A 16,720-nucleotide genomic window follows, 5' to 3' on the forward strand; every position below is an offset into this window, starting at 1 on the left:
TAGTCTTTCATTATGATGTGATATGATAATACTTGTCTTTCTGTATTACCTTGACCTAGGACCTCAAAGCACTTAACAAACACTCATGAATCCTTGCCATACCCTTGTATGGGGGGAAAAATCATTATCTTTGCAATTGTAGTAACTGTGGAAACTGAGGCACGGAGAAGTGAATTTTGTCACCCAAAGTCAGCTGGGTTTTGTGGCAGAGCAGAGAATATAATCTTTTGTTCCCATCCCCACCTCCAACCACTGCATCGTGCTGTTTTTTATACAGGTCCGTATTAGGGAGAGGAAGGGGTGTGGGTGAACATTTAATATTACAACCAAACCAGTTCTAAGTTTTGCTTGGCCAATGAGGAGTTCAGAATGGGGTTTGGAATATCTGCCTGGACCTGATTCTGCTCCTGTGAAAGTCTGGGGAGCTGTGCTAAGGTTAATCAGGAGCTGGATTTGAGAGAGGGAATGTCTCCTTGCCCTCTCCATCACTATATCAAGTGATGAGTCTTTGCTGCCGTGATACGTTCGTGGTATCTTGACCACAGTCTGAAATGTTGCGAGGAAGTTCTAGAAACACTACAAGTGGGTGGAAAATGTCATTAAAAACATACAGAGCAAACTGCTTCACCAGTTTACTCAGGTGGCTGTGGTCTCTGTCCATGGTCACATACTTTGCAGAAGTCATCTCCCGAAGAGCCTTTTCTTGACAAATGAGCCCTTTCCTCTCTTCCATTTCATTATATTTCTTCATTATTCTTTGTTTTAATGTATTTTGCAGCCCCTGAGCATTATAGTGACAGATAAAGAAATGTCCATTTCTCAAGTAGGGATGTGGGGTTGCCCTAAAAACTGTTTAATTTTCTGAGCTCATGGAAGGTACCAGATTGTTGGCCCTGGAGGCTGAAGATCTTTCAGTAGCTATTGATCATGTACAACATGGGGAACAGCAGTGCTAACTCGTCCCACTACCACTCTGCCCCATCCTTTACCTTGAGGGACCCAACTCTAGGGGTGAGCAATTAGTTTGGTCTTTGTTGCCCATATGCTCCCTGGCCTCTTTGTGGAGACTGTCAATTAGTGCCAATAGTGATGGTGTCCTTTGTCTACAGGGAAGTAGACTGAGACACGCAAACTCACTTGACATGGTCACCACGGAACCATTAGATGGAAACCACTTTCATTTGCTGAATCCTAAAACCTGCAAAAAAAAACCAAAACAAATCTTTCCAGTGTCCAGTTGCCTAACAGTTAGATTTTCACTTCTCTAATAGCTTGTTTTGGCAAACAGTCTTAATTTCCTTCTTTTTTTTAATAGCATTGAAATTGTCCACATGGCTGTAAGAATCAAATACCAAGGAGAGTGGGTTTTTTGTCTGATTTCCACGTATAGCTGGGTTTCTCCTTAACTTAGTTCCACCTACTAGCTTTTCTACTCCGAAGAAGAAGAAGCGGGATGATGGCATGCGGGAACATGTTACAGGTTGTGCTCGAAGTGAAGGCTATTACAAAATTGATAAGAAGGACAAACTTAAATACCTCAACAACAGTCGTGCATTTGCAGAGGAGCCGCCAGCTGATACACAAGTAAGGAGACTCATATTGCTGACTGCTTCCTTGAGTTAATTGGATTTGTCTTGCAATGTGGTGTTAGTAACTCTCGTCTCTGAGATGGCATTAAGCCAGTGCCCCAGTGTGGCTTTCCCTGTTGGAAGTATTGCCTTTCAGATGAGAAATAAAACCGAGATCCTATTGAGTCAAGGTCATTTTCTGTAAGAGTGGGGGTGTCTTCCCCCTGTGTCCTGTACAGCATTCCAATATGGGGAAATGCATTCTGCCTACTTAAATGTCCCTGTTGGTAGAGCTATATACGGTGACCTCCTCTCCTAAACTGTTCTGCGTTGTCACTGGTATTTTCTCAATGTCTGCTGTTTGCACCCCATTGCAGGAGCATTTCCACGGTGGCTGAAGAGAAGCGATCCTTATGTATATGTATGGTTTGTCATTCTGGAAGTACTTTGGGGATTGAGGAACCTGTTTTTCAATATAGATCTAAAGTACTTTATTGGGGCTGCATATACCAAGGTATCATGTTGCAAAGCAAGGAGGTGTGATAGAACGATCAGAGGAATGGAAAGATTTGTATATGAAGAGGGACTGAAGACTCATAGATTTTATCCCTTTGGGGGAGGGGATAGCTCAGTGGTTTGAGCATTGGCCTGCTAAACCCAAGGTTGTGAGTTCAATCCTTGAGGGGGCCATTTCGGGATCTGGGCCAAAATTGGGGATTGGTCCTGCTTTGAGCAGGGGGTTGGACTAGATGACCTCCTGAGGTTCCTTCCAACCCTGATATTCTATGATTCTAAGGTCAGAAAGGGACCATCATGATTACCTTTCCCACCTTCTGCTGTATAGACCCATAACCTCAGAAACTGCAACTGTTTAGTTAGAGAGGGGAGGTGATAGAGGTAATCAAATTAACCAGTGACACAGAGAAGGCAAATCAAGTGCTCCTATTTACCTTTCAAGGGGACATTTCATGAAATTAAAAGTTATTGAATCTAAAACTGATCAAATGAAATATTCTTTTAAACAAAGCATAACTAACCTATTAAAGTAATTTCCAGGAGGTATCAGTAAGGCCAAGAGTTTAGTGTAGTATTCAAGACAGGATTAGACTTTATGGATAATGAGAAACTCCACAATTATATTAGATAGGGGAAAAAAAATTGTTAGAAGGGCTATAAGACCTCATGCTACAAGGGATCAGCCAGCCACTGACTGACTAGGATTAGGAAGAAACTTGCCTCTAAGGTCAAGTTAGTCAGTATGTGTCCACTATGAAGATTTTGCACCTTCCTCTAAAGCATCTGGTAGTGGCCACTGACAGAGACCAAATACCTGGCTACATGGACCACTGACAACTGACCAGTTGATCAAGTCTTACAATTTCTGTGTTTTGTGGCAGTGTTGAAAGTAGAACCCAGGAGTCCAGACTCTCTGAAACCTGCCTTACCTAGTAGACCACACTGCAGGTATACTGTAGGGAGGAGTTTTTCACTAGCCAGGGCAGACTGTGTTAACTAATCCAATAGTTTCTACGCTGATGCTGTGATAGATATGTACTGGCTGTGTGAGGATGTGCATCAAACTCCTCACTGGCTCTGCTTTCATCTCTCACTTGTCTCTAGAAAATGTACAAATGGATTGCCCCAAATTTTTTTAAATTGCAACTCCTAAACTGTTCTTCCTTGTTTGCAGGGAATGAGCATCCCTGCCCAACCTCATGCTTCCACCCGGGCTGGCTCTGAGAGGAGGTCAGAGCAACGCAGGCTTCTCTCATCCTTCACTGGTAGCTGTGACAGCGACCTACTCAAATTTAACCAACTCAAGGTAGGTCATGCAACCAGATTTTTATTCTGTGAATCGGAGAGCACAGGTCAGGTGCTGGTTAGGAATAAGCTACGGCAAGGCCAGCTAAAAGCCGCAGATCCATGACAAATCCTGTGAGTTATAAATCTCTCCATGATGCCATATATTTCCTTGTCACATTAAGCTGTGTATTACACTGTAGCAGTATGTCTGGGAGCAAGAGCTACTTAGTACAATATGTCCAGTAGTTTCAACTGCATGATCAAGGGGGTTGATAATGGGACAAAGAGACTCATCTGTAAATTGTGGGTTCCAATCTAGTTCAGGTTAGTAGTAACCAGAAGTAGTTTTACCATCTGATGGCTGTGTAGCCTGTGTGAAATTAGATGGTGATCTCGGTCCAGTTCCTAGTGGACACGTATTCGCATCACAAAAACCTCCACGTTTGGGCACCCTTGTTCGTCATCTCACTGAAGGTTTGAGTGGGGTTTCCAAACTGAACTGTCTTCTCACCCCTTCGTTGTACCGTCTCTTCAGAACAGCAGGTAGTTTGAGGTACTTTGGCCTGGGGTATTGACTTTCGGGAGAACTAAATACACATAAAATTCCAAACAGTACAAGCGCTAGATCTCTTTGATCTAATGTTCAAATACCTAAAGGGAATGGAAAGAAGCAAATCAGCGGGAAATCCATGGGGCAGAGGTCATCACAGATACCCTGTGGGGTTTAACACATGATAGGCAGTGACAATAAAACAGGAAGCAGACAATCAGTGAACAAATGGAGTTGAGCCCCAGACCAAAACTGTGCTTTAGACACTGGGCTGTATCTCCTTTGCCCTAAACGGGCCTGTTCTACCAACTTTCACAAAAACATGCAGCGAATCAGGGCAGGGCTGGGAGCAGACGACGTCTACTCAAGACGATGTCTTCCCTTCTTTAACCACTAGACTACACTCCCTTTCACAGCTAACGTGGAGGTAATTAATAGTCTGATTTAACTATAGAGTCAGGAGCCACATGCTGCAATGTCACACTTGTAGCATGGAACACACTGCAAATGCTCTTTCTTGTGTGCTGTGTACTGTGCGGATTGCTGTTTCGTTTTTTGCTCATGATGGTTTGGGGTTGTTTTGTACACAGTTCCGGAAGAAAAAGCTAAAATTCTGCAAGAGTCACATTCATGACTGGGGCCTTTTTGCTATGGAGCCCATTGCAGCTGACGAGATGGTGATTGAATATGTGGGTCAGAACATCAGACAGGTAAGATGGATTTCCTCACAGGTGACCACAGGGCCTTTGCCATGATTCAGTCATGAAGTGTGGAAGGCCACATGTATCTGTCCTCCATAGCATCGCTCTTCATACCTCCCTGGGTTTATTTATCTTCTCCATCCTGCTTGTGAATTCACAAACACTAAAGCTTCCTTGAAGCTTTCAATACTGCACGATTGCATACATCTTGAGTGTTTCTTCTGGGTTTTTTTGTGCATGGCTCAGTTCTCTTGCTCTGTTTCCTCCTGCCTGCCCCCTGCTCTCTGGAAACCCAGCGAGTAACATATGCAAGGCAAAGTCATTGTGCAGAATCCTATTGATGATGTTTTGTCACATCTGTGTGGAAATGAGCATAAGATAAAAGACTCCAATTTATGATTTTTGACAAGACAAGTTTAAAATACTTTTGTTCACATGATGGACTGGCTGGTCCCTTTAATGCTGAGTGGTGAAGACTCGGCGTGCATTTAAAAACAAACAAACGGTTGTTTAGAATCCCCGATCAATGTAGGCTGGAGCAGGATTTCTCGAAACAGGATTAAATCCAGGCATATTCTCAGAATTTTTGTCTTTTTTTTTTTTTTATAGAGTGCAATAAATTTACACAGCCCTTTAGCTACCCATTCACTGCTCTGGATGAACATACAATCTGTAAGGCAAACGAAACACAGACATGAAGAAGCTGTGCTATAGATAGGGTTGAGAGTCACCTACTTTTTGAAAGAAGATTATTGTAAGGGCTCTAAAATCCAAATTTGGGGTCATTTGAGCAGTTGGGTTCCTGAGATACAACTCTCCCCACCCCATAAAACATCAGCTGTTTACAAAAAAATCACATGATTCTTCTAAAATTTTGTTGCCCACATCTGGGGCTCAAACTAATGCTCTGATCTTCCCCAAAATGATATGATCCCATGGGATTGATCTCAGCTTGTACACTGGGGAAGCAATACTGAATAAATTATTGAGGGTAAAGTTTGGAACTCCAGGTCAGCACGAGGTAACCTGATGTGTCTAAAACAGTTAAACTGCACATGTAGCAAGACTAGGGCTCTGCTGAAGCCATAGAGCGTGCAGGCAGCTCAGGGTTACACACTGGACTCATTGAGCCTCAACTGCATCTATGCACTGTGAGTTCAAGCCCTACCCCTGGCAGATTTCAGAGATGGGTGTTGTTCACAGTAGCTGTTCTCTGCCTGTATCGTGCAGGGGCTCTTTCTGGAAATTTTGCCCTGACCAAATTTCTGGTTTAAGAGCATAATTTTAAAGTTCTCTAAAATCCACGTGCAGAGTCCGATTGTACTTTAGAAGTATTGTCAAGGGAGAAATTGAGCGGGATGTGATGAAAGGAATCCAAGTGACTGGGACATGGGTTCTTTATACACATTCCTCTTTACATGAGCTAGGCAGAGCATTTTCGGAGTCTTACAATCTTTTTCAGTGCAGAGCTAGGGGCTCTGCCAAGTGTTGTCCTCAGTGTAGGTTTCAGTGGTGTATGGATTTAAAACAGGGGTTCTCAAACTGGGGTTGGAACCCCTGAGGGTGTCACAAGATGATTACATGGGGGGTCATGAGCGGTCAGCCTTCACCCCAAACCCCACTTTGCCTCCAGCATTTATAATGGTGTTAAATATATAAAAAGTGTTTTTAATTTATAAGGGGGGCCGTACTCAGAGGCTTGTGAAAGGGGTCACCAGTACAAAAGTTTGAGAATCACTGATTTAAACTGTAAAGCAGGCTTTTCTAAAGTCCAAGGGAATTAGGTGCTGAATCCCATTTGAAATTCAGTGCCTAATCTTTGAAAATCCCATCCTAAATGTTTGTCCTTTGAATTTTAAGTCTATCTTCTCTTGAATAATTTGGGGGGGTGAATATCTTTTTAAATCCCGAATGGCAGTTTTGGTTTGTGCCTTTTAAATTAACTGCATGTAAATCCCACGTACTTTACTGCCCGTCTCCTTGTGCCATAGAGGCACACGTTGACTCGACAATTGGTTTGCCCGGTAGGTCATTGCAGACATGCGAGAGAAGCGATACGAGGATGAAGGCATTGGGAGCAGTTACATGTTCAGGGTCGACCATGACACCATCATCGATGCAACAAAATGTGGAAACTTTGCCAGGTTCATTAATCATAGCTGCAATGTAAGTATCACTTCGCTTATGCTTTCGAGTTGGCCTTTACTTACAGATAAACCAGCCAGACACTCAGTTATACTCTGAGGTGGTGATGTTTAATAGGAACTGAAATCAACATATTGATAAGCTGATGTGGGTCAAGACTAGTATAAAGAACTGGTATGAGGGGACTAGAAGATGTAAGTTACAACAATTTAGAGTCCGCTCTGAATTTGGCCCTAGAAATCCGACTGTATCTAAAGATCCTGGAGAGACACTATTGTACGGTGTTTAGGGAAAGTGTATTTAAAACAAAACATAGCCCTAACACTGGTATGGGAACAGTCTCCAAATGGTGTTCATGTAGGACCAGGGTTGTCTGTCTCCTCCAGGCGGGGACTCTGCCTTCGCCTGTGTTCTGTACAGTACTGGGCAGACTGTGTGCACTCAATGAGTAGTAATAATTTGGGTGTCTGAGTCATTACCGCCTCCCACCTCCCATTACCAAAGCCTGTAGGCGCCGTTCATGCTGACTGAACAAACTGTCACGATCTGTACCTTAGAAAAAGGATATGAAGGCTGAACTTTGTTTTTTGTCTTAATTCCGCTAATAAATCTTCCCATTCCCATGAGGAATTGAGTATGGCAGGGGAAAAAAATGAAAGCCCCACACTCCAGCCTCAGGAAAAGGACCTGTGCCCCTCTGTAAAAATAATTGCAACATTTCAGCTGATTTAAATAACTGCTAAAAAAGCCAGCACATCTAAAACTTTCAGAAAATTAACCCCTTTCCCAATTTGTCACCCCTGCAGCCAAATTGTTACGCTAAAGTCGTCACCGTGGAGTCTCAGAAGAAGATTGTCATCTACTCGAAGCAGCACATCAGCGTGAATGAGGAAATTACCTATGACTACAAGTTTCCGATCGAGGATGTAAAGATCCCGTGTCTGTGCGGCTCTGAGAACTGCAGGGGGACCCTGAACTAATCCCGAGGCTTCTCGTCACACTTGCACCTTCGGCCATGTCAGAACTGCAGTAACCAGGTGTGGTTGCACTTTGCCAAAAAAAAAAAAAAGAGAGAGAGAGAGAGAAGAAAACCAAGCAAGTTTCGCACTTCTGTCAGGATCACAAGTGAAAGCAAAAAGCGCACATGCATAACTAGGACTGTTCACGTTTCAGGTGCTCTTCCTCATCAGATCCAACACACACAAAAGGTGATTACCACTTTGTGGCATAGTATATCCAAACACTAGCTTCTCTCTGTTCAGTCTCTATTTTATTGCTCATCGTACGATAATGGTACCTTTGTTGTTGTTGTTGTTGTTTTTGTTGTAAACCTTTGTCTTTCTATAAATGCTGCTACCTTTTTTCTCATCAGTTTGTTGTTTGAAAAAGACATTCAACGTTTAAATGTGAAGCAGAGACTGAAAATGCCATAAAGGTTTGTTGGGAGCTTGATTGGCTGAAATTGCACAGACTTTTCAGAGTAAGCTGTAAATAAATGTATGGTTGATGTTACAGAGCAAGCCAGAGGCTTGGATGCAAGAGTGTGAGTGTGTATGTGTATGCTTGGGTGTGTCTCAAGTGAGACTATAAATGAACTGTCCTGCCTTTTCCTTAGAGATGGGCCTGATCAATTCCTCTGACCCAAACATCCTGGAATGCTGGGGAACATTCAGCTCTGTAATGGGCCTGAATGTAATGCCTTAGGCTCACCTCTAATTTTCACATGCCATGCTGGTATTTTGGGGGGATCAATAGCTCTGTTACCATACAGGAAAAATATTTAATACCACAATCTGTATAATAAGTTTAATCAGTTACTTAGTCCTTACTCGCGAAAGGTGGCTTGAGAAATGGCCTTTTCTGTATCTACGTTTCTGGTGGATCTGTTCCTCTTTCATTCAAAATACTGAGGCTGAAATTAAATGATCAGTACAGTCATTGTTTATGCTGTAGAAATCTTACTGTCTTTTAAGCATACACTACCAGAACAATCCATGGAAGATGGCACTGAGATTTCTTTCCCTATAAGAAACCAACTGCTGGGTTTCTTTTGTTGTTTATTTCCAACTTTGCCTCTTGACACGCACCCTTTCCCCCCCCCCCCCCCGACTTTTCATTCAGACTGTTTGCTCTGCACTTGTATGGGCGAGATTCTTGTTCTACTGCTAAAGGGCTATATTCTGCCCCTCTCACTCACACTGAGCAGTACCTTAAATTAGTCCCATTCATTTCAATAGGACTAATTATGGAGTAAGGCACTGCTCTAAGTGCATGAGGGTATCAGAGTCTGTCCCAAACTGTACAGTATGAAAATTGGGTTTTAAAAAAGTTTAACTTCCAAATAAAAACATTTATTTTCCTTTTAGAAAATATTTGATCACTGTAAGTGTATGTTGTAATGAAATCCTCAGTTTTGTACTAGGGGTTCCATTTCAGATGAGCCAGAATCCCATGCAAGTATTTCTTTTGATCTGAAATATTGTTTGGCCACTTGAAGGTAAGCAGATCAGTCTTTCAAACCGTATTCTATTCCTCCTGCTTACAAGTGGAACTTAGTTGTATTAAGCCATTTTAAAAAAAAAAACACTTTGTAGAGGGAAAATCTTACTGTTATCACAGTAACTAAAAATCTTTTCCCTTTAGAGTAAATTGGACAACTGAGTTCCATACTCTCTTCTGTCTAGTGACGATTACTGCCTGATCATGCTTCAGTGATCAGAAGTTGAAATCTTAGAAATGAGTTTTTTAGAAGTTATTTATACTGCATATGTATTTGCCAGGACTGTATTACAGTATGTAGCATGTAATATGGGGTAGACTTCTATATTTCATTTCTGTTTCAAGCAAAAGGCCTAGAGGACCTGGACTGATACAAGCTGCCTTACTATCCTCAGCTAGAAATGCAAATAATATTTACATTGTCCCTGAGATTGGACATGCAATAGTCTCTCCTTTTATTTATTTTGTTTTTGTTTTGTTGGTCCCCCGCACCCCAGTAAATGCTTTCTGAAAATCTCCTCAACAGTGGGTATTTGTGACCCAAAGACATACATTTATTAGAAGCACAAGTGGTTTCTGTCTTTGAGAGCTGGTTATAACTACAGCTGCATTGGGAGCGTTTTGAAATTAAGCCAACTGCCCCTTTATTTGTTTTAATATGATTCTTCCTTTCATACTGTCTCTCCAGTTGGCATGTCTAAGGCTTTGGGGACTGCACTAAAGCCTTGTGTTTCAGAACTAAAGTTCTAAACCATATTAATTTCTCTGCCTTCTTCCTTTCCATCCCTTCAAACTACTGTATCAACATTGGTTTCTTACAAATACATGGTCCAGTCTACATGTACAATATGTTTCCTACGACACTGATGACCCCAGTGGATTGTGAGGGAAGATAGGGTGGCCACATGCAATTGCCTTTTCTTTATTATGGAGAAGCAGCCTATAGAAATTCTGGCCAAGATTTAAAAAATGAAACTACTATTAGTTTCCTAGGGTGAAATTTTCAGAAGTGCCGAAGTACCATTAGCTTCTAAGTCACTCTGGCGCTTTTGGAAATGTTATCCGTAAATCCCTATTTAGGCTCTTAAATAACTACCCTGACTTTTCCAAAGTGTTCAGCAGCCAGCTGCTTCCATGGGAGCAGCTGAGTGCTCAGCACTTTTGAAAAAACAGGTTACGTATTTCAGAGTCTAAATATGAGCTTAGAAGCCTGACTTCATGCTTCTTTTTGTGTGTGTGTGTGTGTGTGTTTGTTTCCCTTCAGAATCTGGGCTTGCAGGGCCCAGTATGCAGAGTTTCCATCTTGAATTGAGCAGCCTCTGAGTGGGCCAGGATGGAGTATTTGGTGGTGGGACTTGTAGTCTCCAAAGGATATCTCAGCTGACATTAAATGAGTGGCAGCAATGGCCTCCATTTTATGCATACTCGTTTTGGCCGCCTCATTCCTGGCAAGTCACCCACGTGGTCTTGGTTGGGCAATGTCTGGGCACTCTGCAGATACAAATACGTATGTGGGCCACTGTACCAGTTACACATTCATGACTCTTCCTAGTTATGAAGGCTGGTACCCTACAAACCTGAGATTGATGAGCAAAATGGAGGGACCATAGTGTGTGATGTATAGACATCAGCCCAAGGCTGGCAGAGCCTTATGCTGTGCTAAATTGGGTGTTGCCATAGCCATTAAAAGCTGATTGTAATGTGGGAAGTTTTCAAGGGGGGGAGAACTACTAAAATCAAATCTTGCCAGGCATTCTTTTTTGGAGGGGTATTTACAGAAGTATTTTTCTTCATTGAAGACCATATCCTTAATTCTGCTTGGGCTTACATTAACAACAAACAAAGAGATTGAATGTGTTCACTGTTAAATTTTATCCCCTGAAACTGAATCACTTTAATGTGTCTGCTACGTGAAACAATCCCAGAAAATAACACAAAAGTTGTGGAAATGTAGTTGCAAGTTCTATTGTCCCCAAGCACGAATGAGCTGGCTTTAATTATGTTTGTAAATGCCTTAGAAATTGGCATACATAGTAAGTGCCCTCTCTGCTTGAAAAACCTGCATGTCCTGCCTGCCCTGTTCATTTATCTGTCAGTTTCACACCAATATTTTCCAATTCCAGAACTATGTTGGGTCCCATAAGTAATCTGTAACTATCAAGGGGTGGGAAGGGGCTCATCTTGCAGATATTTATATTGTACAGAACATCTTATTTCTACCAGAAAAGCATTTTTAAATTCTGACAATGTAGACAGTAGATTCAGTTCTGGTTTTTGTGACCTTTTTCAGGGATCATTTCAGTGCATTTCTATATAAAATAAAAATTTAAGGAAAAAAGGATTTTGAAGTTTAAAAAAATGCATCTTCTGTACATAGGCAAACTTAAGAATCTTCTCTTCAGACACTGTTTCTTGTAGAAACATGTTGAATTTTTTTGCTGATTTCTTTGTACTTCAAGAGCATGTAAATAATTTATTAAAAGTGGCTATTGTAATTTGGAGTTCTTTTTAAAAAGAAGATTCCAGCTCTAACTCGTGTCAGGATGACGGGGGAGGGAGAAGGAATGCTTATAGAAAAGGAGCTGGTGGCATTTACAGCTTGTGTCAAGCTTTGTATAATGTAAATTCTGTATAAATATTTTTTTTGGTCAAATAAGTAGACGAAATTAGAAGCATTAAGAAACTGAAGACAAAAGAATGCCAAGTGGAGGCTTTGTTTTTGTTTTTGTTTGCCAGTCTGAAACCTAATGTGCAAAATCTATTTATTTCAAGCGAGGAAATATGTACAGTCTATTAATAGACAACCTAAAATATATTTAAGCAAATCTGCATCTGGATTTTTTCAATTTAATGTGTTTTTTTTATAAATTTCCTCTTTAATTGCAATTGTAATATTTGTACAAGTGAAAAGAAACACATTGTAAAGGACACTCTAATCCAATCGGCAGTTTTAAAAACAAAACCTAAAAAGCTGCCTTCATTCCTTGCTGTTTCATGGGTTCTGTAAACAGGTTGTTTTAATTCACAGTGTGAAGGTTAAGGGCCTCCTTTAAAAGGAGGCAGGTAAAATGGTTTGCAATAAATGAAAATTCTGCTTTTTTTTTTTTTTTTTTTAAGTTCTCTTTAAAAAAAATCTCTGCTTTGAAGATTTAGGATTTCTGCTTTCGCTTTTGTTAAGCAAATTTATAAATTTAGGGATGTTTTGTGCATATAGATTCTGTCATCAGTATGTATCTTGTTTTGAAGAAAGTGTTTTGTTGTGGATGTGTCATGCTGTATATATTTGTTCATATTTTTGTGAATTGAATACTATGTACCATTGTATTATAGTAACTTTTATAAAGCAAACCATAAATATACTGACTTTTCTTACAGAAAAAAACACTATGTTGTGCTTATTATTCTATTACAGTAGCATCTAGAGGCCTCTGAGATTGGGGACCCCATTGTGCTAGGCCTTGTATGGACGCACAATAAGAGACTGTCCCTATCCTGAAGAGCTACATTTTATTAACATACCCATGTGAATCTCTTTGCAGGATCAGGGCCTATAAACATAGAGCCCAATTCTGTCACACTTTGTCACGTGAGTAACCCTGTTGACTTCGGTGTGACTGTTTGCATGGGTAAGGATCACTTACTTGAATAAGAGTTGTGGGATTGGACTCATACTTTGCACAGCTATAGCTCTTCTTATCTCAGGATCCCAAAACGCACTAATTGAAACATCGATTCAGAGATTTTAAGGGACCATTATGATCATCTAGCCTGCATACATCTCAGCATCCCATAGAGATTACTGTTGGAGGCTGAGTTTGTATTATCGGTCCGTGACTCTTTATGCCATAAGGCTGGCAGGGAGCTAAGAGCTTTTAGTTTGGGTGTTGTTTTTTTTAATTGTGCTAAATCTGTAATGAACTTGATCTACTTTTTACAGTAGAGGGAAACAGATACAAAATTAAGAGTCTTGCCCAAGGTCACTGCCATGGGATGTATGTAGCCCATGTTAGCCCAGCAAGCGAAGGGTTAATACAAGCCCTGCCAGCTACTGCTGATTGGCAGTCTAGCAGCAGCTGGGAGGATAAAAGGGCTGGGAAGCAGAAGGGAGAGGCTGCTACAGAGTAAGTGAGAAGGGAACTCCAGTCAGTGGATTGCTAGACAACTGGACAACACCCAGCAAGGGGCAAACAAACCCACAGAGTGAAGAGCCTGCAGAGGCCTGATGGAAGGTAGGAAGGAGCTCCGGGCATTGTCCAGGTCAGCACCCCTGACTCTCCTTATGTAGCTTGAGGGCCTGGAGCTGGAACCCAATGGAGCGGGCAGGCCTGGGATCCCCTACCAGCCCCCTGGGGGTTTCCAGATTCCTGGACCCCAGGGGTAGACTGACAGCTCCACTGAGCTGAGGGAACCAGAGCCATGCACCCCCTGCCCCCGTTTAGCCACAGGGGTCACCGCTTCAGTCCGACATCAAGAGAGTGGCAGACCTGAAGATAAAACCCTGGACTCCTTTACTCTCAGCCCCTTGTTTGGCCATTAAAGCACCACCCCCTCTGTTCATTATTGGCAGTATTGGCCCAAATGTGCTAGGGTTCTGTCTGTAGGAAGAGACGGTCCCTGCCTCAGAGAGCTTACAACTGAAACAGATGAAAAAACAAGCCCAGCGTGGCAGAAAAGGAGGCCATGAACTAGGGTTTGCGGTAGCAAATTTCATCACTTGGGTGAGATGCCGTTTCTATTTATACCTCCCGCCCCACGTTCTGCAGGTGATGAGAATGGCCTGGATTTTCAAAAGCTCCTATGGGAGAAACTGGGAGCTTAAGTGGCCAAAAAGGTTTTCTAAGGTTCCTAGGGCTGCACAAGACCATTTCAGAAGCAGCCTGGTGCTTGGGCCCAAGGGCCGAATTGGACACATTGATAAGCCACCTAAGGGCGTGGTTCTCGGGGGGGGGGGGGTTAACTTGATGGGCTTGTGGATTTGCAAAGTTGTGCGAAGTCGTCCCTCCCCCGGTATTGTGCTTCTGAGATAGTTGTAGGGAGGCACAACGTGACATCTGTCTGCCCGTCATCTGTGTTCCCCTTGGGGTCCGTGTTCTCCTGCACATGCTCCACTCTCCATAACTACCAAGTTGTGAGCCGCTCCCTGGGTGACCTTCTCAATCTCTAGTTGCTCCTCATTCCGAGCAGTTGGGGCAGGGAGGAAGGTACGAATCTCCCCAGACCAGTGGCAGAGGGAGGCAGGACCCTATCTCCACACAACCACCTCTCCCTTTCCCACCCTGGATCCAATGCTTGCCCTGCTCCAACTGCTTTGGGTCCCCTCAGAATTCTGCCTCAGTGAGGAAGGGCTGGTCTAGCCTGTCCCAGCCCGCCCCAAGGTATATTTGCAGGGAAAGGAGTGGGCTTTTTCCATTCCTCCCCCACCACTTCTTGTAGAAAAATATGTTGTCCTAGCCTGTTGGCCCTCCTCTCCAGCCGCTCCCCACAGCACACACGCACTCCTGAGAGGGGAAGGGCAGGAGGCTCTGCTAGAGCTGCCCTCTGACTGGGGTGAGGGGGAAAAGAAGTGCAAGACACTTCCCTTAAAGGTAAAGTGGGGGCAGGGGACAGTGACTGATACAGGAGAGAGAGAGAGCCACAAGAAATTGGACAGGAGATGCAAAAAAAGGGGAGGACTCTCCCCCATGGTTGGGAAGAGAAGCAGTTCCCCCAGGCAGTCAATTATCTAACCGCCAGTCAATTGAGTTCTGACCCCCCCCCCCATAACCTCCCTCTTTGCCCCTCAGGCCACTTGATTTTCATCTGCCCATTCACCCCCTTTGATGGGTCACTTTCCCTCCCTGCCTCCTTCCAGGTGTCTCCGTCCTCTTGTTCTCAGCTATTTATGCAAACCTTTTTTTTTTTTTTTTTTTTTTGGCAAATCCTGCAGTTTGGGGCTAAATGCTGGGAATTGGGAGCTGCAGGTTCTTGTTGACAATGGTGACAGAAGTGTGTGCGTACTGGGTTCCAGTTCCAACTAACCTCTCTCTTGCCCAGCAGGGGCCTGAGCCTGGAATCCCCTCCCGTGACTCTTCCTGGCCAATTCTCTGGTGCCAGCCCACAGGTCTCCCCCGTGTCAATGCTCCTTTTGCGGGTTGTTGTGGGGGAAGGCAGAGCCAAACGTAACACATTATGTGGGCAGTGGGGACTGACTTGGGGAAACCAGTGACAGAACTGTGGCCACATCGTATAATGATCCATTTTATTTCCAGGTCAGGTGTTCGCAGATGAAATTGGTTGGCATTTGTGTTGTTGTAACAATATGGTCTCCTGTCCCTTGAGTTTCTTCCACCAATGCTATGGCACCAATTCTCTGCTGGCATAGATGGACACATCACCACTGAACTCAATAGAGTTGTGTCAGTTGATGGCAGGGCTGAATTTGGCCCCCTCTGTAATGAGATGTTGGGCAATGTAAACAGAGACTGTCCCGGTTATGTGACACTGACAATGCTTTAAGCATCTCTGCTAAAAGCAATCTTAGGAACTGGTGTATAGTATAAATAGTCAGTGATGTTTTCTTCCTCTTCGTGAGAACCTGGTGCCCCCTCCCTCTAGTTAACCAAGTCAGTCACCCATCTCTACCATTTCCTGAGTCCCTTCCCCCTCTTAGGCTATCTGCCCTCTTCCTGTAACCCATGGTTTAAGGATGGGATCGCCAAGCATGGGAGGGAGGGTGTCTCCTGACCAGATTTTTTTCCTGCAGAGAAAAAACACCCATAGTCATGACTCTGACTCTGTTCTTGGTTCTGCCTGGTTTGCCGGGGGCCTGGTATCACAACCCACATGGTAACATTTTCAAAAGTGATAGGTACTTGAGAGCCTATTGCAAGTCAATGGGATGTCAGGTTTCAGAGTAACAGCCATGTTAGTCTGTATTCGCAAAAGGAAAAGGGGTACTTGTGGCACCTTAGAGACTAACCAATTTATTTGAGCATGAGCTTTCGTGAGCTACAGCTCACTTCATCGGATGCATACCGTGGAAACTGCAGCAGACTTTATATACACACAGAGAATATGAAACAATACCTCCTCCCACCCCACTCTCCTGCTGGTAATAGCTTATCTAAAGTGAGCATCAGGTTGGGCCATTTCCAGCACAAATCCAGGTTTTCTCACCCTCCACCCCCCCCCACAAATTCACTCTCCTGATGGTGATAGCCCATCCAAAGTGACAACTCTTTACACAATGTGCATGATAATCAAGTTGGGCCATTTCCTGCACAAATCCAGGTTCCCTCACCCCCCTCCCAAAAACCACACACACAAACTCACTATCCTGCTGGTAATAGCTCATCCAAAATGACCACTCTCCCTACAATGTGCATGATAACCTGGATTTGTGCTGGAAATGGCCCACCTTGATTATCATGCACATTGTAGGGAGAGTGGTCACTTTGGATGAGCTATTACCAGCA

General features: G+C 43.2%; 1 protein-coding gene across 4 annotated transcripts in view; it reads left to right on the top strand.

The window, feature by feature from the left end:
• The window catches only part of SETD1B (SET domain containing 1B, histone lysine methyltransferase), a 70,437-nt gene extending 58,515 nt beyond the window's left edge, over positions 1-11,922 (top strand). For 3 of the 4 annotated variants that reach the window (XM_073313483.2, XM_073313481.2, XM_073313482.2), the window contains exons 14-18: positions 1,418-1,584; positions 3,259-3,390; positions 4,512-4,631; positions 6,651-6,788; positions 7,574-11,922. In XM_073313483.2, coding sequence (XP_073169584.1) covers positions 1,418-1,584; positions 3,259-3,390; positions 4,512-4,631; positions 6,651-6,788; positions 7,574-7,747 — 731 coding nt within the window. In that variant the 3' untranslated portion in view covers positions 7,748-11,922. The remainder of the gene's footprint in view (positions 1-1,417; positions 1,585-3,258; positions 3,391-4,511; positions 4,632-6,650; positions 6,789-7,573) is intronic. The other variant, XR_012155135.2, reaches the window with a different exon arrangement.
• The last annotated feature ends 4,798 nt before the right edge of the window (positions 11,923-16,720 follow it).

This window comes from Lepidochelys kempii, chromosome 15 (genome assembly GCF_965140285.1).
Source record: "Lepidochelys kempii isolate rLepKem1 chromosome 15, rLepKem1.hap1, whole genome shotgun sequence".
Classification (NCBI taxonomy): domain Eukaryota; kingdom Metazoa; phylum Chordata; order Testudines; family Cheloniidae; genus Lepidochelys; species Lepidochelys kempii.